This window comes from Peromyscus maniculatus, chromosome 5 (genome assembly GCF_049852395.1).
Source record: "Peromyscus maniculatus bairdii isolate BWxNUB_F1_BW_parent chromosome 5, HU_Pman_BW_mat_3.1, whole genome shotgun sequence".
Lineage (NCBI taxonomy): Eukaryota > Metazoa > Chordata > Mammalia > Rodentia > Cricetidae > Peromyscus > Peromyscus maniculatus.
Window position 1 is genome coordinate 38,174,175 of NC_134856.1, and position 21,467 is coordinate 38,195,641.

Genomic DNA, 21,467 nt, shown 5'->3' on the forward strand with positions numbered 1-21,467 from the left:
CCTTTAGCTGTGGGGGGGAAAAGATGAGTGCTCTTTCTCGAAAAAGAATGGAATGAGTCAGTGTGAGGAGGCAGGTAGCACATGTTCCTTCGGCTTGGGTGATGAATGAAAAGTGGAGACAGCCTTGGGTTTGGGGCGAGATGAGTCAAATGCCCCAAGTTGTTCCTAGTTTAAGGGGAATTCCATAAGATCCTCTCAGATGCAAGGACTAGGCGAATAGTTCCCTGTAGTTTGAAGGGGAGGGAGGGCGGTGCCTCACCGTTCCGGAGTGGAAGAGCTTTTTTTTTCAACCTGGAATGAGCTGGGATCGGTCCCGGCCTTGAGGTTTCTGGATACGTTGAGGGCATCGCTGTCCATCCATCAAGGCTTTCTGGGAGTGCTCAGTGCGCGTGCGCAGCTCGGGTCTGAGAGTGGGCCGGTAGGGGGTCCCGGGTTTGGGAGACGGTGTTGGCAGCTAAGGCAGCAGCGCGCCGCCCCCTGCGGTTTTCACAGCGTGGCTCCGGGACCCGCGGCCTGGGCACCGGGGGCCGGTGTCCCGCGGCTGGGCTGCGTTCTGCGGAGTAGCCGCGCTTGTCTCTGCTCCCCGAGACCCTTGTCCTTTCCGCTGCCCCCGGGACGCGGTGGCTGGCCACCTCTCTGAATCCGGGTGAGAGGCGGTGTAGGGGAGCACACTCGAAGGAGTGGGTTTCGAGCCTGGGGAAAGGAGGGCCACGCTGGGGAATTTCCGGAGATTTGAGACTAACCTAGAAGAGATGGAGGAGGGGATCCCAACAAGAGTCCTGGGCAGGGTCTCGGGGTCCGAACCTGGCCTGGGGGCATGGGAGCCCGGATTGGGGGGAGTGAGCCCCACGTGCCTGTGACGCGGGGGCGCCGGGTAGGCGGCGGCGGCGGCGGCGGCAGCGACGCGGGGCCGGCGGCCGTGCAGTGCCGGGAGGGTGGCGAAGCAGGCTGCAGGATGCTGCGCGCCGCACTGCTTCTGCTGCTCCCGGCGGGGGCGGGGGCCACAGACGAACCCACCCAGGAGTCGGTGCCGTTGGGTGAGCCTCCTCCAGGCTTGGCCCTCTTCCGCTGGCAGTGGCACGAGGTGGAGGCGCCCTACCTGGTGGCCCTGTGGATCCTGGTGGCCAGCCTGGCCAAAATAGGTGAGTGTGTATGTTTGTGTTTGCGCGCCCGCGCACAGGCCAGCGGCCCGCAGCGGACCCGCCTCCAAACCCCCCTGGGTCTCCAGATCCAGTCCTGGGTCTTCCACTGCGCTCGGATTCCACAAATCTCGGTTCTCACCCAGTTCCTGCGCCTCTTGTGGGTCTCCCTCCTCCCCTTCTAGGTTGGCAGTTCAGAGGATTTGCCTTTCTAAAGGGCTGCCTGTCTCTGCTCTCTTCAGCTCCATCGTTAGACTGTTTCCTCAATTTCCCCTTCTCCTTCTCAGTAAACGCCAGTAAGGCCTCTCCTCCAGACGTCCAGACTGTTTCCTCAATTTCCCCTTCCCCTTGTAGTTAGCACTTCTCAGTAAACGTCAGTAAGGCCTCTCCTCCAGACGTCCACCCTCTCAGAAACCTGTCAGTAATGAGGACTCACGGGGACATGGAAGAGATGATGTTCTCCTGGGAACCCAGGCATTCTGGTTCCGAGAAATTATCCTTCCCTGGCCAAGAGTCTAAGATTTAATATCTCCTGAGATAACTGTACTAACCTGTCACTTTCCCCGTCGCTTATCTCTCGACCCCACTTAAAGATGTTGCCACCTTCTTGCGCCTAAGTGCGACCCCACCCTCCAATTCACATTCTTGTCTTCACGATTTTAGAAACTTAAGTTTATTGGGTCTTTACTGTGTTCTCACTACCCTGTGTGCTTTCGCATACGCGACCTCTTGTAGTCCTCCCATGGAAGTGCTTCAGACGCTCGCACACATCCCCCATTAGAGATGCTTTTCCGTGCCTCTTTCCCCCCTTCTGACAGCCAGCAGCCCCTCCTCCCAGCGGAGACCCTCCTCCTTTCTCTCTGTTGTTCAAGCTCTGCTGTGGGGGTGACTAATTATAGCTGAGCGTTGCTCCTCACTCTCCATCTACGCTGGCACAGCTTGTACTCCAGTCTCACCAGTGAAGCCTTCATGTAGGAATCTCACAGCCTAGAGTTTGCCCCCTTCTCCTCCTGAGATATTGCTAGGGTATCGAGCTGGAATAGAACTCTCCACTCCACCTTGGCAGCCCAGGATTAATACTGGAAAATGGAACTCTAAATATCATCAGGGAACCTGATTCTGCCAGAGAAACTGACTTTGATAGGTCCTGGACTTGCAGGGCTGGGCTGATATGTGGTGAGGGGAGGAGAAGGGAACCAAGGATGGGGCTGAAGGTAGGAAGATCTGTGCCTGAACTCTCCCTGGAGTCCCAAGTGGCAGCAAGGTGGAGGAAGAAGCTTCAGGTTGGGTTTGCTGAGAAACACCTGAATTGTAGAAGAGTTCCTGTCTCAAGATTTACAGCACCAACATCATAGATAAATCATGCCTTTTCTAGTTTGGATAATAACTCCTAGAGAGGAAGGAAAGGTCATCCTCTCCAGCTAAAAAAGATCTTCGGAGAGGAGAGGAAAGAGAAGCAGAGTATTCCAGAACACTTTCTAGTTTCATAGCTAAAATGTCCTCCCTCCTCGAATTCAACACAGGTTGATGTACTCTTAGCCCTTCAGATGCAGTTCCTAAAGGGCACTGTTTTGGCACAGGGCTCAGGTTAATAAGGACCCTTCCTCTGCCAGTGCCTGAGAGACTGTATGGGGCATAGTCTGAGAGCCCAAGGGAGAACCATATTTTAGGGACAAAGGTAGGAGAACCAGTACTATTGGAAATCCTTTTTTTACACCCTCCTCTTTTCCTAGAGACAGATACATTACTTTTCTCCGGAGTCAAATTAATATTTGTTGAGAGCCTACTATGTATCTGATCTGACAGTATACTTTGCACATTTCATATATTTCATCTTTGTGATGGATATTTTTCTTATACAAAGAGGAGAAACTGAAGTTTAAGTAAATCAAATAACTTGCCTGACGGGCTAGAGAGATGGGTCAGTGGTTAAGAGCACCTCTTGTAGAGGACCCAGTTTCAGTTCCCAGCACCCACGTGGCAGCTTAAAACTGTCTATAACTCAATTTCCAGAGGATCTGACTCCTGTTTGTGACCTCTGTGGACTCCTGCACTCACACAGTACACACATACACATTAAAAAATAATAAATAAAATAAATCTTTTAAAAACTTTCCTGAGTTCACATCATTAGAAAATGATAAGGTCAGAAGACATTTGAGACCTGACTGTTACATACAAAGCTATTGATTGATTGGTTGATTGATTGAGACAGAGTACTATGTAGCCCTAGCTAACTTGGAACTCACACTCACATAGATCTACCCACCTCTGCTTCCTGAGTGCTGGGATTAAAGGCGTACGCCACTATATCCAGCTACACAAAGCTTTTTAAGCTGAGCCAGTATGATGAAATTTGTACATTAGGTTGGGAGGCCTACAGTGCTTCTAAAGTGAGCAATGTGTGTTTATAATATAATACTATATTAACATAGATCATGTTATATTAATAGCAAACATTTATCAAGTGCTTACTATAAATCAATGTGCTAAGTGTTTTTTTTCTTGGCGGGGGGTGGGGGTGTGTGAGAAATAGCCTAGGCTAGCCTTGAATTGAATTCACTATATAAACCAGGTTGAGGGGCTGGAGAGATGGCTCAGCAGTTAAAAAAAGGCATTGGATAGATACTCTTGCAGAGGACTCCTCTTTGGTTCCCAGTACACACATGGTAGCTCACAACTGCCTGTGATAGCCGTTCTAGGGGATCTGACACCCTTTACAGGCCTCCTCAGACACCAGGCGCATACATGATGCACTTACATACTCATTCACATAAAGTAAGAATAAATGAAAATTAAACAAATATCCCAAACCAGGTTTACCCTAAATCACAGCAATCCTCTTACCTCAGCTTTCCAAGGGCTGGGATGACAAGTATATGCCACTTACTTGGTTGTCTGCCCTACAACCAGTTACTGGAGATTGAATCTAGAACCTCATAACTGGTAGAATATACGTTGCCATCCAGTGTTCTATAACCGAGCTCTGTCCTGACTTTATTTTGAGACAAGCTTGCTAAATCGACCATTGGTCTGCTCTAAATGCTTATAAGTAGGTTGTTTTACTTCATCTTCATAACCAACCTATTTATTCCCATTTTGCTGATGCAAAAACTGAGAGTCAAAGAATGAGTAAATGGAGGACCTAGCCTTGCAGCTTGATTTTAAAGCCCCTAATTTTTTTTTCCCCCAGCAATCTTATGTATGCTATAGAGACACTGGTTAGCATTTGCTTAACTTCAGATGATTGCTATGGATAAAGGAGGTCAGAGAAAAATGCAGTCAGTCCCTGAGGATGGCAGTACAGAGGAAGGGGCATTTTCAGAAGGGGGTGGGGTAGGCAAGCAAAAGCCTTGCAGCCACAGAGAGTTTGTAGCATTGGAGGCTGGGGGTTCTAGAGATTCTGCATTTCTTTCTTCTTCCATTGATCCTAGAGCCAGGGATTATAACTTTGGGTAAACTGGTAAAACAGAATACTATAGGCCAAGGCGGTGGTGGTGCACGCCTTAAATCCCAGCACCTGGGAGGCAGAACCAGGCGGAACTCTGTGAGTTCAAGGCCAGTCTTGTCTACAGAGTGAGCTCCAAGGCCGGCACCAAAACCACACAGAGAAACCCTATCTGCGGGGGGGTGGGGGGGGTGGGGGTGGGGGTGGGGTGGAAGAATACTGGGGGTTGGGGATTTAGCTCCGTGGTAGAGCGCGGCCCTGAGTTCAGTTCTCAGCTGTGGGGGGGTGGGGGATAAAAATAAAAGAATACTGTAGGCCAGGGTATGGGAGGACATTCCATGGCTTCATACCCGTGTCTTCTTGCATTACAGTTTTTCACCTGTCTCGGAAGGTAACATCTCTGGTCCCTGAGAGCTGCCTGCTGATTTTGCTGGGCCTGGTGCTGGGAGGCATCGTCTTAGCTGTGGCCAAGAAGGCTGAGTACCAGCTGGAGCCAGGGACCTTCTTCCTCTTCCTGCTCCCTCCCATTGTACTCGACTCAGGCTATTTCATGCCGAGCCGTCTGTTTTTTGACAACTTGGGTGCCATCCTCACCTATGCTGTGGTGGGCACACTCTGGAATGCCTTCACAACAGGTGTTGCCCTTTGGGGCCTGCAGCAGGCTGGACTTGTAGGTGAGTAACCCTAGGACCTGGGCTGTTTAAAAAAGAGAGAGAGAGAGCGAACCTTGCTGGCTACATCCCCTAACTCCCTTCTCCAGCTCTGAAGGTCAGGTGCTGGTGAGTTCCCGGGGAGCTCGGTTGTAGGTCTGTCCACCTGGCGTGCCCGGCAGTGCTCCGGAGAGTCTTCGGTCCTAATTTTGGTCTCTGCCAGTTGGCTCTGTGCCTCTGCAGCGTGACAGCTGAGCAGGGACCTGGTTCCCGGCTGTGTGTGGGCTGCTGAGGTGTGGAGCCTCCCGGAGCACTCTCACCTCCTGCCCTCTGTCACCACGCTGCCACTTGCCAGTCCTGCTTCCTTGAGGTACCGTGGCTCACCATCCCTGCAAGGATTTACAGTTCTGAATCTGCCCAGGCTATGCCAGGTGGTTTCTAGTCTTTATTTCTAATAAATACGCATTTTACATCTATAAAATGCTAGCTGCTGTGCTAGGCTTTCTTTCTGAATGGCTCTTCCTAAAGACTCTGGCGAGGTAAAATTTACCTCATTTTTTTTTTCAAGATTTATTTTATGTTTATTGTTTTTTGCCTACACACACACACACACACACACACACACACACACACACGCACGCACGCACGCACGCACTCGCACGCACACATGTATATGTGTATGAGGGTGTCAGAGCCCTTGGAACTGGAATTACAGACAGTTGGGAATTCCATGTGGGTGTTAGGAATTGAACCTGGGTTCTCTGGAAGAGCAGTCAGTGCTCTTAACCACTGAGCCACCTCTCCAGCCCCTGATTTACTCATCTAACGGAAGGGAAGGTCGAGCCCCTTATGTTCATTCATACCAGGGCCCGCGATTAGCCTCTGTTTGTTTGAGGCTCTGCATTTAGGCCCTCCCCCAAGCTCTTCTTTATCTCCTGACTCAAGGAATCCATTCAGTCCTGATATTGAAAATCCAGACTTCCTCTAAGGTGACAAGGAGAAGCTTGCAGTTCCCATCTGGGGACTTCATAAATAGTGAAACTAAGCCGAGTGGTAGTGGTACACACCTTTAATCCCAGCACTTGAGAGGCAGAGGCAGGTGGATCTCTATGTGTGAGTCTGAGACCAGCCTGGTCTACAAAGAGAGTTTCAGGACATCCAGGGCTGTTACACAGAGAAACCCTGTCTTGAGGGAAAAATAATAATAAAGTAAATAAATAAATAAAGTGAACTATTTGGGGCAGGAAGGAAAAGGAGGACCTCAGATTCTAATCATAGTAGTAATTCTAATAATAGGTGGTACTGGCTCCTTACCATTTATTAGGTACTAGCTAAATAAAGAACTTTTTGAGGTTGATAGTATTATTTCCATTTTGTGTATTGGGAAACTGAGGCTCACAGGGTTATTTGACATATTCAAACCCCACCTATGGTACTTTTCATACTGTGTTCATACCTTCCTTTCCTGCTGAGAATTGTGTGTATGCCACATCCCTTTGGCTGAGAACCACAGGTGTGGGAGAAACGGTCTCCTGTTACCCTGGGTAATAAAGCCAGTCAGCAGCCAGTTCTACCTGCTGGCAGCTGCTTTTACTGTTGCTGCGGTTTTTATTACCAGCACCACCTAAATGGTTTTGCTGCCGTTTTGTGAGTTAGGCAGAGGAGGAAGCATGGCTGAGAGAAACCATGTCACACCAGCTGGTGATTGCAAAGGCAGATCCTGGGCACAGGCAGCTCAAGCCTCCAGAATATAAGCCAGCAGTCTCTTTACCTTTCCAAAGTCCCCTTGGGTTTTATTTCTTCCCGGCAGGAAAGCTTGTGGGCTGGTCCCAGGAGCACTGTTGGAGGCAGCGTCATCTTCAGTCAGGCCTGTCTTCTGTCTCTCCCTCATAGCCCCCCGGGTCCAGGCTGGCCTGCTGGACTTCTTGCTGTTCGGAAGCCTCATCTCAGCGGTGGATCCTGTGGCTGTGCTGGCTGTCTTTGAGGAGGTGCACGTCAACGAGACTCTCTTTATCATCGTCTTTGGAGAGTCCCTGCTCAATGATGCAGTCACTGTGGTGAGGATGCATAGTGGCCCGCCAACCCCTGACACTGGGATGTCATGCTCTGCCAGCTGGGTATCTGAGCAGCCTCTGACCTTTCCCCTGGGGAGGAAATAGGGGGAAAAAAAGCTTTCCTCTTTTCCAACCCACTTCCCCTCTGTGGCCGCCTCCTACAGCCTGACTCTCCTCTTGTCGTCCAGGTGCTCTACAAGGTCTGCAACTCCTTTGTGGAGATGGGCCCTGCCAATGTGCAGGCCACTGACTACCTAAAGGGAGTCGGTCAGTATTTCCCCACACTTGGCCAGCATTCAATGTCCGCCTTCCCACCTACCCAGCACTGGGACAGAGGAGGCTATTCTGATGGCCTCGTTTCTTACTTCTCCTCTATGGAGAAATGGGGTCTGGGAGGAGCTTGCCCTGGGATCCTGGTCTGGGATCCTGAGCCCTGGGGAGTGTGGGAGGTGTCGGGGGTCTCTTCCTCTACTTCTTACCAGGCATCAGTCCTGTCAGCCCAGCTTGGGGAGGGTCTGGGCCAGGGGTCATGCTGACAACCCACTCCTCCCCCAGCCTCCCTGTTTGTGGTCAGTCTGGGCGGGGCAGCCGTGGGCTTAGTCTTTGCCTTCCTCCTGGCCCTGACCACACGCTTCACCAAGCGGGTCCGCATCATCGAGCCGTTGCTGGTCTTCCTGCTCGCCTACGCAGCCTACCTCACTGCTGAAATGGCCTCGTTGTCTGCCATTCTTGCGTGAGTCCTGGGGGTGTCCAGGCAGGCACCTGGGAAAGGGCTCTGGAAATAGTAACACTTCACCTGGCCAGAGGCAGGATCTTAAGGCATCTGTAGGCGTCACTGAACCCTTGTGGTAGTGGAGAGTCAACCTTGCAGAACTGTCTGGGCACCTGGAGGCTCAAACTTCCCCTCCCTGGAGTGCAGGCTCAGCTGCCAGTGTCCTTCACGGCCTGAAACCACTGGTTGTTACGGGTATGGCACCCTAAAGGATGCCTCGGAGGGTGTGCTACTCAGAGAAAGAGGCACTAAGTGGGGAGCCTGGAGATCTGTATCCGTCCCAGAACTACCGCTAATGAGCGGTCTTCGTGCGCCCCTGAGCTTGGAGACTCTGACACACTGGGATGTGCCGCCTCCCCACCTACAGCATGCTCAAGCCCCAGTGAGACTGAGCCTTTGGGACCGTCCTCACCCGCGGTTTTGTTTCTCTCCCAGGGTGACCATGTGTGGCCTGGGATGTAAGAAATACGTGGAAGCCAACATCTCCCATAAGTCGCGCACAGCTGTCAAATATACCATGAAAACCCTTGCTAGCTGTGCCGAGACAGTCATCTTCATGCTGCTTGGCATCTCAGCCGTGGACTCTTCCAAATGGGCCTGGGACTCTGGGCTGGTGCTGGGCACCCTCTTCTTCATCCTGGTCTTCCGAGCCCTCGGTATTGCCGACACCCTCTGATCCCCTGCCCTTTTCCCTGTCTCTTTTCTTTGCCCTCTCACCCCACTACTCACCCCTCAATCCAAGTCCACATCCTTGTTAATTCCCCTAAATGCTCACCTGTCCCACCCCCTGCCAGGCCTTAGCCCCGATGCTTGGTGCCACCCATTCCCAGTGGCCTCCACCCCCAACTCCTTGCTCCTGCTGGCCTCCCTCCTGCTGTAGGGGTAGTCCTGCAGACGTGGGTGCTGAATCAGTTCCGGCTGGTTCCTCTGGACAAGATTGACCAGGTGGTGATGTCCTATGGGGGCCTTCGGGGGGCTGTGGCCTTTGCTCTCGTCATCCTACTGGACAGGACCAAAGTCCCTGCCAAGGACTACTTTGTGGCTACCACTATTGTGGTGGTTTTCTTCACAGTCATCGTGCAGGTGGGAGTGCCCAGGAGGCTGGGCGGGGGGAGGGTTCAGCAGGCCCTGGGAGAGTCTTGGAACACTCTGGGACAGGGGCTTCCCTTCCCACTGCGGGAGGCAGGGACCTGGCTTCTCGGACCTTGAGTGGAATGGGTGGAGGCAGAGCTGAGGCCTGGTTATTTGGAGAAAGGCTGCTGGGAAGCTGCATAGGGCAGCGCTCACCTCCGGCCTGTTCGTAGGGTTTGACCATCAAGCCACTGGTCAAGTGGCTGAGGGTGAAGCGGAGTGATCATCACAAACCTACCTTGAACCAGGAGCTGCATGAGCACGTGGGTACCAGAACCCCATCCCTCCACCTGTCCCTTTCTCCCTTCTCCTGTGTTGGCAGCGTCCTGATCCAGTCCCCCTACCCACCCCCATTCTAGACTTTTGACCACATTCTGGCTGCAGTGGAGGACGTTGTGGGGCACCATGGTTACCACTACTGGAGGGACAGGTGAGGGAGCTGGCCCGAGGCTCCTTCAGCAGCAGTAGCCCCGCCGGCCAGGGCGGCATGGGGGATCTGCCACCCTCCTGAGAAGGGACACAGCCAGGTTCAGGCTAGGTGACCTTGCCTGGAGCCCTGCAGTGGCACCCCAGTGTTCTCAGGATAAGACAGAGCTCCCCAGGGTGGCCTGCCAGACCCCGTATGGTCCGGCGCCTGCCAGACTCCAGCCCCTTATACGCTGTTCGGTTTTTGATGGTCCGCTTGATAATTAATTACACAGGCCCTGTTTGGAGCCTCAGAGCCCACCCTGTGGTCCAGGCCTGGCCACTGAGACCGGTGTATGTGTTCTGTCTCCTAGAACACTGTCTCCTTCCCTCTTACTTAGACTTGAATCACCCTGCAGATCTAACCACAGGCATTGATTCCTGAGAGACCTCTGGCCTCCCTGACAAGGACAAATCCCCATTATAATTATCCTTGGTAGTTTTTGTCATGGTTATAATTTTTACAGTTATTTGAAATACCTTTAACTAATATCACACTCTCTCCTAAAACTGCAAAGGCTCTAAGAGCAGGGACTAGCCTTGGGATTCCCTTTGGCTGAGACTCCTTCCAAGAAAGCCAGGCCAGCGCTGGCAGTGTCCCTGCCCTATCTGAGGAAGGGCCAGCCAGCCACCCCTTGAGAACGGTACTCAGGGCTGGGCGTGGCATCCTCTGTAGGTGGGAACAATTCGACAAGAAGTACCTGAGTCAGCTGTTGATGCGGCGGTCAGCCTATCGAATCAGAGACCAGATCTGGGATGTGTACTACAGACTCAACATCCGAGATGCCATCAGTTTTGTGGACCAGGTGGGCCAGCAGTTACCAGGTAGGCCAGCAGTGGACAGACAGATGGTCAGCAGAGCCGGGCAGTAAGGGATGACAGGCAGGCAGGCTTGTTAGCCGGGGCCAGGGAGTTGGAATTCCCAGCTGGCTCCACGGGGTTGTGAAGTCACAGCTGCTGGAGCCAGCCTGCTGTTGACAGTGTGACAGGCAGTACAGAAAGGTGGGAAACAGCTGGACTCCGGAGTCCACAGACACAGTTCATGTATAGGCCGATGCTTAGATAAGCGACTAACACTGCCTGAGCTTCAGTTCCCTCAGTGAGGAGAGAGTAGCAATAAGAATAGGACTACCTAGGTCCGATTTTAAGAATTCAGTGGGTGAAGTGTTTCGTATCTGGTAAGACAAAGAACAAAATAATGCCTGGGGGTGTCGCTCAGTGGTTCAGCTCTTGCATAGTGTTGGAGAACCCAAGTAATCCTAAGCACGGCTCAAAGCAAAATAGTCATCAAAATAATTGTTAACGCATGTTATTCTCTTTATTACCTTCTGGCCTGGGTAATCATCTGATCCTTGCCTGACCTCCACCTTGACTCCTACAGGGAGGCCACGTCTTGTCCTCGGCAGGACTCACTCTGCCCTCTATGCCTAGCAGAAATTCTGTGGCAGAGACCTCTGTCACCAACCTGTTGTGAGTCCGTGAGGGCCCTTCCCCTTCCTCAAGCTCTCCTCCCCAGATCCCTCCTGGGGACGGTTTGTGAGCACCTGTGCCTCTGCCCCTCCCCTCACCCCTGCCACCCACCCCTCAGCACACATGTCCCTGCCTCCTGCAGGAGGGAGAGTGGTAGTGGAGCCTGTCTGGATCTGCAAGTGATTGACACAGTACGCAGTGGCCGGGACCGGGAGGATGCTGTGATGCATCACCTGCTCTGTGGAGGCCTCTACAAGCCACGGCGCAGGGTGAGAGCCCTGAGGGTGGTGGGGAGTGGACTGCAGGGGCCTTGGCCAGAGACTTAAGAGGCACTTGGTACCAGCTTGTGTCCGGTTGTGAATGCCCAGTTGAAGACGGCGGGTTTCGTCCTTTGCTCTGGTTGACTTGGAGGAAGTGCTGCAGGGTGTATATCATATTAGCTGTTGTTGTGGATTCGTAGGCACTGACCCAGTTGGGACTCTAGCAGGAAGCACTTTGGATTAGAGGCTGGGTGTTAAGGAGAGGAGCACACAGGACATGGACATTATCCCTGAGGGGAGAGGAAGAGATAGAGGAGAAGGAGCTTGGAGAAGCAGGTCAGAGATGGAAGCAGGGACCTGAGGAGGCCTTTGGAACCAGTTTAACAGGGCAGAGGTGGATTAGCCTGTGCAAACTAGGTAGCTTTGGAGCTTTGTGTCTGGAAAGGCCCATCCCACCCAGGAGAGGATCTTGTGTAACCCCACAAGGGGGCAGCAGGCCATTATCTTGGGCCTTTGGAAGTGCAAATCTCACGCAGTACTGCAGCAAGGCTTTTAGAACACTGAGTTAGAATTCGCTTAATTTACACACACCTCTCTTTAATTTCTAGTTCTGCAGAATAAGCTTCAGCGGTTTCCAGGCAGCTTTACTCACACAGGCCCTCTGTCTCCAGTACCCTCCTCTGACTCTGATGTGTCTTTGGCCATGAGAAGCCTCTCCTCACTCACCTCATGGAGGAGCTACTAGATGGCTGTCTAGGGGAAGTTGTAGGGGCTCACTAACTTTCCTAGTTCTAGACTTCCTATTAATGCTGCCCAGGATCCCTGGTTTGGCTCACTAATTAAGGACTTCATACTGTCTCCACACTCTGCCATTACCCTCCTGTCTTCCTCAGATAATAGCTGTCAGACCCACCTCATCCAACTTTTCTTTTCCTTTTCATGTTTTTCTTTTGCAAAATTTTAGTGGAGAGAACGAAATAACTCTGATTTATCTGTTACCCGACTCTAATAATTATCTGTGCATGATGAAGTTTTTTACGGTCTATAACCCACCACACCCTGCCCACACTTTATCTTACAGCAGACTCCAGACATCCTGTCACATCATCTAATAAACATCTCACTATATGGCAAGAGCTCTTTGTTTATTTTATCTTATTTTTAAATTTTGGCTTCTTTGACACATAGTCTTGCTAGTTGCCTTAGGACTGGGTTCAAACTGGGAATTCTCTTGCCTCAGCCTCCCAAGTACTCTGATTACAAGGGCGAACCACCACTCCAGCTCTCAAGAACGTTAAAAGATAAGGTTAGGCTAAGGAGATAGGACAGCGGTAGAACATTTGCTTAGCATCTGTGAGGCCCTGGGTTTGATTCCCCAGCACTTCAAAAGTCAAATCAAATCATAGTACTGCTATTATAATAATTCCTTATATCAAATACCCAGTCAGTGTTCAATAAATACCTGTTTTTCCTAGCTGGTTACATAAGTCAAGATCCAAAATAAGTTCACAATTTATATCTGGAAAATATGACCTCCATTAAGAAAAGCTATAATAGTTTCTTCTTCCTTCCCCTCTTGCTATTTATTGAAGAAACTAGATACTATATATTGGAGAATTTACCATTTTTCTAGATTTTTCTGATTGTATCCCAGTGTTACTTAGCACATTACTCCATTTCTTATATTTTCTGGTTATTAAATCTGCAGCTTAAGCAGATTCAGGGGCTTTCAGGTGTGCTATATACTTCTTATTGTGTTACTCAGAGAGAGCACGTGGTTGTGTGTCTGCGCACGCGCATGCACGCTTGACTGGTGGGTTTGATTCAGTTCTTGTGTCGTCAATTTAAAAAGAACTAGAGTAAGTTTGTACTTATTTGCTAAAGTTGTCTTATTTAATTTGGCCATCATTCCATCGTTTGGATCCCATGTCTATCACCAAATGTCTCTTTCACAGATTCATATCATCTGAAAACTTGCTAAGCCTGTTAATTTTATATTCATCTAAATCATCATAAATATTGAACAGGATAGAGTTGGGGATAGAGCCCTGTGGCATAGTACTAAAGACTTTCCTCCAGACTGACATGGATGGAGCATTTTGGGGTATGGTTAGTCATCTAGTTCTGAATCCACTTAGTTGCACCATGACACGGTCCTTAATTCCTTATGTTCTCTCCAGGATTAGTATTAGAGACAGTATATAGTTAATTAAGATTATAGCTTAAGAGAGATAAAGGGGCTGGAGAGAAAGATTTGGAAGCGCGCACAGCAGAGCTCTCCTCGTTTGACTGTCCCGGAATTCCCTGAGAAGCTTGATAGAATATCCTTGGCTTCACCGCCTAGAGGTTTAGATCCTGTAATGTGGAGCGGGACTAAGAATCTTTGTTTTTTAATAAGCCCCCCTGATGATTCAAATGCAGCTGGTCTGGTGCCTGCTGTTTTGAAACTGCAGATCATGTCACTGGGTTAGTTGAAGTGGAGAGAGTGTAAGTTCTCTGGGGAGAGTGTTTAGAAAAAAAGAGAACAGAGCCAAGAATAATACAGAGGAATATACGTGGAGAAAGGAAGAGGGAGCCAGCAAAGGAGAGAACGGAACCCTTGGAGAAGATAGAGCAGATAGTGTCTCTGCCTGGGGAGAAGAAGGACTGGCTGACGTACAGAGGTCAGGACTGGTGACCAGGGAGAAGGCAGCATTGCAGACTGGAATAGCATTTTGGGTGTTTAAGGAAATACTAGACAGGAAGGAAAGTGTCCCAAACAATTTATAAGCGCTTGGCCTCAAAAGGGAGCTAGTAGTGGCAACGAGAGGACCTTAAAAACCAGGGCAGGAGCTTGTCTGGAAGCGGAGGTCAGGTGGCTGCTGTAAGCCAAGTAAAGATGCAGGAGAAATGGGAGGAGCTGAGAACTGAGGGAGGCAGGAAGGAGTGAGTTGAGCAAAGCGGAGACAGGACCACGTTGCCCTAGAGGTGGGGCGGCATTTCCAGGTACTTTCCAGAGAAGAAAAGCAGATGGGAGACGTCAAGGAGCTCACAGAAGTGGTTCAGAGAAACAGAAAATACGAGGAAGAAGAAAGGAACCAAGCCAGGTTGGGGTGGTGCACACCTTTAATCCCAGCAATCATGACGCAGAGGCAGGCAGATCCCTTGTGAGTTCAAGGCCAGCCTGATCTACAGAGAGAGTTCTAGAACACTGTAGCCAGAGCTACACAGTGAAACCCTGTCTTGAAAAACTCAAAGAAAAAAAGAAAGAAAGAAAGGAAAAGAACCAGATAGAATGTGAAGCAAGACAGAGTGACCAGGAGGATCTAGGCAGTACCTTGGTGATTACCTTCCCCTATACAGGAAAAGGTTGCTAAGCTCCCAAGAGCAGAAATAGGCAAGCTGGGTGAGTGTGTGGAGGGCTTGGTCTGTATGAGAAAGAGTTAAAAGGAGCAGATAAAGAGTTGGCCCTAAATTAAGTACGCAGTGCTGGGGCCAAGAGGACCTAGGGCAGGTAGTTAGGAAAGTCCAAAGCATAGGCCTGATGTTGTGGTAGTTGTAGAAATGTCTAGAAGGAAGACAGCCAGCAAGAGGATCCTGTGTAGCACCCTGGGGCTATGTGGGCTGGATGTGTGAGCCACACAGAGATAAATGGACATGCAAAGGATATGGCTCTGTGGCTTTACTGTAGCCCCAGGGAACAAAGTACAGAACCCCTGCCTCTTATCACTTCCAATTAGATAGGGCGGAGGAAAGGGCAGCAGAGGATGAAGAAAGCCAGGTTTGGAGGAGTAATTTGTGGGGAAAGGAAGTTTTCCCTAGTGAACTGACTGGTTCAGAGCCCCTGGCTCTAGTCCTTTTGTGTGATTTATTTTTATTTTATTTTTATTTTTTGGTTTTTTGAGACAGGGTTTCTCTGTGTAGTTTAGGTGCCTGTCCTGTAACTCACTCTGTAGCCCAGACTGGCCTTGAACTCACAGAGATCCGCCTGCCTCTGCCTCCTGAGTGCTGGGATTAAAGGCCTGAGCCACCACCCCCGGCCTTTAGTTTTATTTTTTAATCCATGGCTAATTGTGGAAAAGCTGCACTGGCAGGACACGTGATGAACATGTTGGGGTTGTGGCCTGGGGTCCCTGTGGGAGGCCAAGGTGCCCAGCCTCATGGCATGGTCGGGCTGTCATTGCCAGTACAAAGCTAGCTGCGGCCGCCACTTCATCTCCGAGGATGCCCAGGAACGACAAGACAAGGAAGTCTTCCAGCAGAACATGAAGCGACGGCTGGAGTCCTTTAAGTCCACCAAGCATAACATCTGTTTCACCAAGAATAAACCTCGACCCCGCAAGGCCGGCCACAAGAAGGCATGTCTTTTCTCCGGGACACCTCGTATGGGGCTGTGGGCTGATAACAAATAATTCTGAGTCCTCACGTTCTGAAACACAGTCCGGGGAGACATTTTGTTTAATCACCTTCAGGGTTCGATGAATATAGAGGTTTGGGTTTCTTTTTAGGCCTGTCTGAGACCTTTGGGGGGGGGGGCGGGTCGTGGCTTCAAAGGGAGGACAGCCTCTCAGCTGTGGGATCACTTGCTACCAGAGGTGAAACAAGAAAAGGGCAGAGTTCTTGGTGAGGCAATGCTAGGAGCCCTTCGGCCAATCCAGGCCCGTGTATCCAGAGCCCCAGGTAGGAAGTGAGTCCCTCTAGACGCCACAGTTCCTGCCTGGCTGACCTGGGAATAGTAGGGTGGAAGAACTGTTGTGATAAGCACCCCCCCACAGGTTAGCAAGGCTTGTTCTGTTGACTCTCGCTAGGGTTTATGGATGGGTGGTAGAACCAAGGCCAGAGTCTTAGGTTTGCTTTCTGGTCCTCAGAAGGATGGTGTGGCTAACCCTGAAGCTACAAATGGGAAACCTCCTCGAGACCTGGGCTTTCCGGACACAGGCAAGCAGGGAGCTTGGGGACAGAAGGGAGGAGGAGGAGGAGGGCTGTCATCCAGATCCTGGAGGGTCTCTGGGATCACTTAGCACCATGAGCTGGGCCTCTCCCCTCAGGGACTAGATAGGCACACTTGAGTGTTGGAGTAGTTCCAGTCAGTGTACCATGTATGACAAGATGGCTGAGTATGACTACAGACTATTGAGGACTTGGAAAAGGTCGTGGAGATGGGTAGACTGGCCTGGGCCTTGGAGGGTAGGTGGAACCGAAGCTGTAGTGTGCATCATCAAAACCTAGTTCCCTGTGAGCTGAATGTTAATTGACCTTCCAGCCTTGTGGGGCTGATAACGGAAGGAGCTGTTGGCGTGGCCCTCATGGCTTCCTCTGAGAACTCAGCACCTTCAGGTTGCTCCTTGAGCTGTGCAATCTTCTCTCCTTTCCCTCACGCCCAACACTCGAGGCCAGCACCCAGAAAGGCTGAAGGAAGATGCAGGTCCTCTGCCCACATGGGCCTTGCCCAGGGGAGGGGGCAGGAGCTAGCTTCGGGTACCAAGAAGCAGCCACTGGGTTGGCTGCCCTGACTCAGCTTTGCCCTGTCCAGCTGCTGTGATATTAACCGTGGAGTCTGAGGAGGAGGAGGAAAGCGACAGTTCAGAGACAGAGAAGGAAGACGATGAAGGGATCATCTTCGTGGCGCGAGCCACCAGCGAGGTCCTCCAAGAAGGCAAGGTCGCAGGTAATGACTTCCCTGCAGGCTCTCTCTCTCCCTTGTGCAGCCAGCTTTTCCTCCATCTGCTCTCCTGGCCTCTGCTTCAGGAAACACTCTTCCTGATTGCTAGTTTATTCGCCACCAGCATTTACTAAGCATTTTGACTCCACCAGAAACCTTATACAGTGATCTCCCTCAAACCCTCACAATGCCCAAGATGGGGAAACCAAGCTCACAGAGCCTTAGAGACTGGTGAGTGGTCCAGAACCACATGATAAAAGCGGGATTTGAATTTGACCCACCTGACTTCAAAGACTGCCGCCTGAGGAACACAAAGTGATAAGCAGATCTAAAAGCCAGCTCTCTTATGACCCAGGCTTAGCACCCCTGCTGGCACATAGAGTTCTGAGCGAGGAGGTCAGCATCTGACCTTGGGAGGAACCTGGACTATCAAAATGGAATCCTTGTGAATAAAAAAGCAGTATACATGTTTCTGCATGCGGAGATCTCCCTCCTAATGCTAGGGTTTCAGTGGTAGTTGGCACAAATACTCAGGGGACATTAGAGAAGTTTATTACAGAAAATTTCAAAATATGAAATGACAGGATAGTGAAGTAAAACCTCACCTGTCCATTTCTCAGCTTCAATAATCACCTGCTCACAGCTCATCTTCATTTATGCCTTCACCAGTGATACTTGTTCCTCAGGGTTCTTACAAAGAAAATCTCAAATATCATCTCATTTTATCAACAAATACTTCAACATACAAGATAAGTGTTTCTTTTTAAAACACAACCACAATATCATGACAATATATAAAATCTCACTCATAAAATATCTAGTTGGAGCCGGGCAGTGATGGCCCATGCCTATAATCCCAGGACTTGGGAGGCTAGATCTATGTGAGTTTGAGGCTAGCCTGGTCTACAGAGCGAGTTCCAAGACAGCCAGGGCTACACAGAACAACCCTGTCTTGAAAAACCTTTTTAAAAAAATCTAGATGGGAGTCAGATTTCCTTGGTTCTCATTTTATTTGTTTGTTTATTTTGAGACAGGGTCTCACGATGTAATCTAGGCTTGCCTTGCATTTACTAGTTAGCCTCAAACTCATGATCCTCCTGACACTGCCTCCGAAGGCTTTGGCCTGGCACTGGTCCCTCGTTGCCACAGTCTCACTGGTTGGTCAGGATGAGGTTTTAGCAGGATGCAGTTGCTGGTGCTGATGAGGGTGATCGGAGGCAAGACGTCCTTCCTGTTTGGTTTTCTTGAGCTGTAGTTAATTGCCATCTGCTCAGTATGTCCCTCGTGAACAACTGTTCTGTGTGCAGCCCTGTGCTGCTGCTGGACCACAAGAGAAAGCAAAGCAGTCTGGTGCTTTCTTCCAGGAAGATGTTTATTGTGTACAGCACAGATGAACATAATATGGTGACCTTGAGTGCACTTGAGGATCCCACTTCACTGCTAATGAACTCATGTGCTCTCTCTATGTCCCCAGGAAGCCTGGAGGTGTGCCCGAGCCCACGCATCATCCCCCCCTCCCCAACCTGTGCAGAGAAGGAGTTACCCTGGAAGAGTGGGCAGGGGGACCTGGCTGTATATGTGTCTTCAGAAACAACCAAGATTGTGCCCGTGGACATGCAGACAGGCTGGAACCAGAGCATCTCATCCCTGGAGAGCCTGGCATCCCCGCCCTGTACCCAGCCTCCCACTTTAACCCGCTTGCCTCCCCACCCACTGGGTATGGAAGAGACCCCGGTTCCTCTTGACCTGTCTTCTGACCCTCGCTCTAGCTTTGCCTTTCCCCCGAGCCTGGCCAAAGCTGGCCGTTCTCGCAGTGAGAGCAGTGCTGACATCCCCCAGCAGCAGGAGCTGCAGCCCCTCATGGGCCCCAAGGACCACACCCACCTTAGTCCAGGCACTGCCAACTCCCACTGGGGCATCCAGTTCAACAGAGGAGGCCGCCTGTAGCCCAGGGCCTCAGGGAGGAGCAGGATGTGGCGCCCCTGTGGGAAGTGTTCCTCAAGCAATGGGGAGAGGAGCCTCCTCGGCCTCGTGTGGGGCCAGAGGGGCCTGGACTGAAGGGTTTCCTGGGCTGGTCCTCACAGGGACCCTTCTTACCAATCTCCCTGCTCTTAGCCCTCCACTCTTCCTTTCAAAAACGGCTCAGGATCCAGTCCAGAGTTCTAGGGGATAGACCCACAAGCTGATGTCCCTTCCCTAGGGCGTCTCCCTGGACATACCGTTGGCAGCTGTTCCTGCCCCCAAAGCAAGGGCATCGTTCTTCTGTGGACACTGGTCTTCCCTGTCCTCCACTTCCTCTCCAGTACCAGGTCAGCGTCAGTGCTGCGGCAGTGAGGCTTTCTGAGGGGCTGGTCCTCAGTGGCTGGGGTAGGATGTGGTGCAGGCCTCAGCCTTCCGCTCCGCTGACTTGTGGGTCAGCTGCAGGAGTAGCGGGCATCTGCCTCCCTTGCTTCAGCCCTTTCCTCTGCTGCCAGATGTTGAGGTAATGGTGCCTCTTTTTCTAGGACCAGGCCCCGGGCCAGGCTTTAGGTCAGAGCTGCTTCTTAGCCAGTCAGCTGCTCTAGGCCTAAGTCTGGAACTTTCTGAGACATGGAGCTGAGATTTCTGAGTAGGAGACAAAGAAGCCTCTGGGCTCCTATGTCACCACCTCAAAATTTTCCCAAAGGAAGAAGGAAGCAGGTACCCCAGGGCCACTGCACCGTTACCGTAGGGCTAGGGTTCCTGGCTACAGTGTTTGGGGACAGCTAACTGAGTGCCACGTGGCTTTCCTGGGGTTCGCCCCTGCCTTGTGTTTTGTACCTTAAACCCAAGACACATTAAACATCTCTTAGATGGATGAATGTCCCCTGTCCATTTGTCTCAGGCTTTCAGGGTTGGGGACAAGAAGAATCTGCCTGTTGCAAGATTTTCAGGAGTAGAGAATAGTAAGAGAGATCTTATAACTCTTAGTCCCGCAGGTCCTCATAAGTACTTTTCCAACATTATCCACCCTGCTAGCAGGAGGCATGGAGTGCTAGTCTGGGGGACCATTGTATGGGAAGGTGTCTTAGAAGTGGGAATGCACAAAATGAGAAAGGCCAACAGGGTGAACCCCCTGGGTCAGGGTCTAAGCTCTTCAACTCTCTATGTAGTGCCACATAGATATTTCTAGGAAAATGTAAGGACAGGTGTGAGCCAAATGAACAAGTGTCTCTCCGCATATGACAGGTAGGAAGTCAAGCTCCAGGGAGTTGGATACCCTGAGAATTTATGAGACAAATCAAAGCAGTATGGGTCCTGAAATCCTTAGATAACAGTCTTCCCCGAGTAGAATTCCTACTGTGTCTGCAGAATTTTTTAAAGCATCTTTGAGAATAAACACCATAAAATCCAATGTTTAAAATGTACTGTTAAATTTTGTTTGTTTTGTTTTTTTAACTTGGTATTTTTGCTGGATATGGTGGTGCGTATCTTTAATCCCAGCCTTCAAGAGACAAAGGCCAACCAATCTCTATGGATTCAAAGCCGTCCTGGTCTATGTGGTAAATTCAGAGACACCCAGGGCTATATAGAGAGACTGTCTCAAAACAAGATTTATTTTTGTTATGATTGTGTAGATATGTGTGTCTGCATGTAGATGTACATGAGTGCAGGTGCCCTCAGAAGTCAGAGGCACTGGATCGTGGGGAGCTGGAGTGTTTGTGAACCTCCTGCTGTGGTGCTGGGGACCGAACTCTGGTCCCCTGAGAGAGCAGCAGGTCTCTAACCACTGAGTCTTCTCCAGCCCCAGTTTTCAGTATGTTCACATAGTTGTGCAAACTATGATATAAGAATGGAACATTTTCATCATTCCCCCGTGTAGCCCATACTGAAGTCTCCTCATCTCATCCACCACACAGGCATAGGCATTCACCAACCCTCTTTTCATGTCTCTGGGTCTGAGGACCTTGGAACACATCAAAGACCCACAGGCTTGGGCAACTTTTTTGTCTGTGCTATGCATGGGGAAAAGGTAAAGAGGAAGAGTGATTTAGCTTTATTTTCAAATTTGCCAACAGCTGGCTGATAAGACTCGATAGTTAATTTAAGTAGTTAGCAATCCGGAGTCAATCCTAGCTGTTACTATCCATGACATCTGGGGCCTGTTACCTAAGCGTTTTGAGCCTTAATTTTCTCTTCTCCAAAACGGGATAGCTGAAGCAGGATGTAGTGGCAAAATGCCTTTAATCCCAACACTGGGGAGGTGGAGGAAGGTGGATCCCTGTAGAGTTGAGGCCAGCCTGGTCTACGTAGCAAGTTCCAGGCTAGCCAGAGGTACACAGTGAAACCCTGTCACAAAAACAAGACAACAATAACAAAAAGGGTTAACAGTCATACTTAACACTTCATAAGATTACTTCTAGGATTAAAATGGGAAGGAACTGTCCTAGCCCTGGCTCTATGGGAACAAATTGTGTT

At 50.5% G+C, this 21,467-nt stretch overlaps 1 protein-coding gene across 4 annotated transcripts; it reads left to right on the forward strand.

Annotated features, from left to right (window-relative positions):
• The first annotated feature begins 687 nt into the window (after positions 1 to 687).
• On the forward strand, positions 688 to 19,866 carry Slc9a5 (solute carrier family 9 member A5). 4 transcript variants are annotated; one of them, XM_016005320.3, is made up of 16 exons: positions 690 to 1,142; positions 4,959 to 5,261; positions 7,131 to 7,294; positions 7,480 to 7,558; positions 7,847 to 8,024; positions 8,499 to 8,719; positions 8,944 to 9,146; positions 9,368 to 9,457; positions 9,554 to 9,624; positions 10,336 to 10,465; positions 11,041 to 11,129; positions 11,272 to 11,398; positions 15,556 to 15,726; positions 16,240 to 16,306; positions 16,902 to 17,036; positions 18,505 to 19,866. In XM_016005320.3, the coding sequence occupies exons 1-16, from the start codon at positions 818 to 820 to the stop codon at positions 18,975 to 18,977; spliced, it is 2,826 nt and encodes a 941-aa protein (XP_015860806.1). In that variant the 5' UTR covers positions 690 to 817; the 3' UTR covers positions 18,978 to 19,866. The 4 variants fall into 4 exon arrangements, with proteins under 4 accessions (XP_076428163.1, XP_015860806.1, XP_006986856.1 ...); XM_006986794.4 differs by having other exon boundaries at positions 691 to 1,142; positions 16,237 to 16,306; XM_076572048.1 differs by lacking the exons at positions 15,556 to 15,726; positions 16,240 to 16,306; positions 16,902 to 17,036 and having other exon boundaries at positions 688 to 1,142.
• The last annotated feature ends 1,601 nt before the right edge of the window (positions 19,867 to 21,467 follow it).

Coding starts and splice junctions, on each gene's coding strand:
- Slc9a5 (XM_006986794.4), top strand. CDS start 818: ATGGGAGCCCGGATTGGGGGGAGTGAGCCCCACGTGCCTGTGACGCGG. Junction 8,025..8,498: donor TCGTTGTCTGCCATTCTTGC/GTGAGTCCTGGG, acceptor TTTCTCTCCCAG/GGTGACCATGTGTGGCCTGG. Junction 9,625..10,335: donor TACCACTACTGGAGGGACAG/GTGAGGGAGCTG, acceptor CATCCTCTGTAG/GTGGGAACAATTCGACAAGA.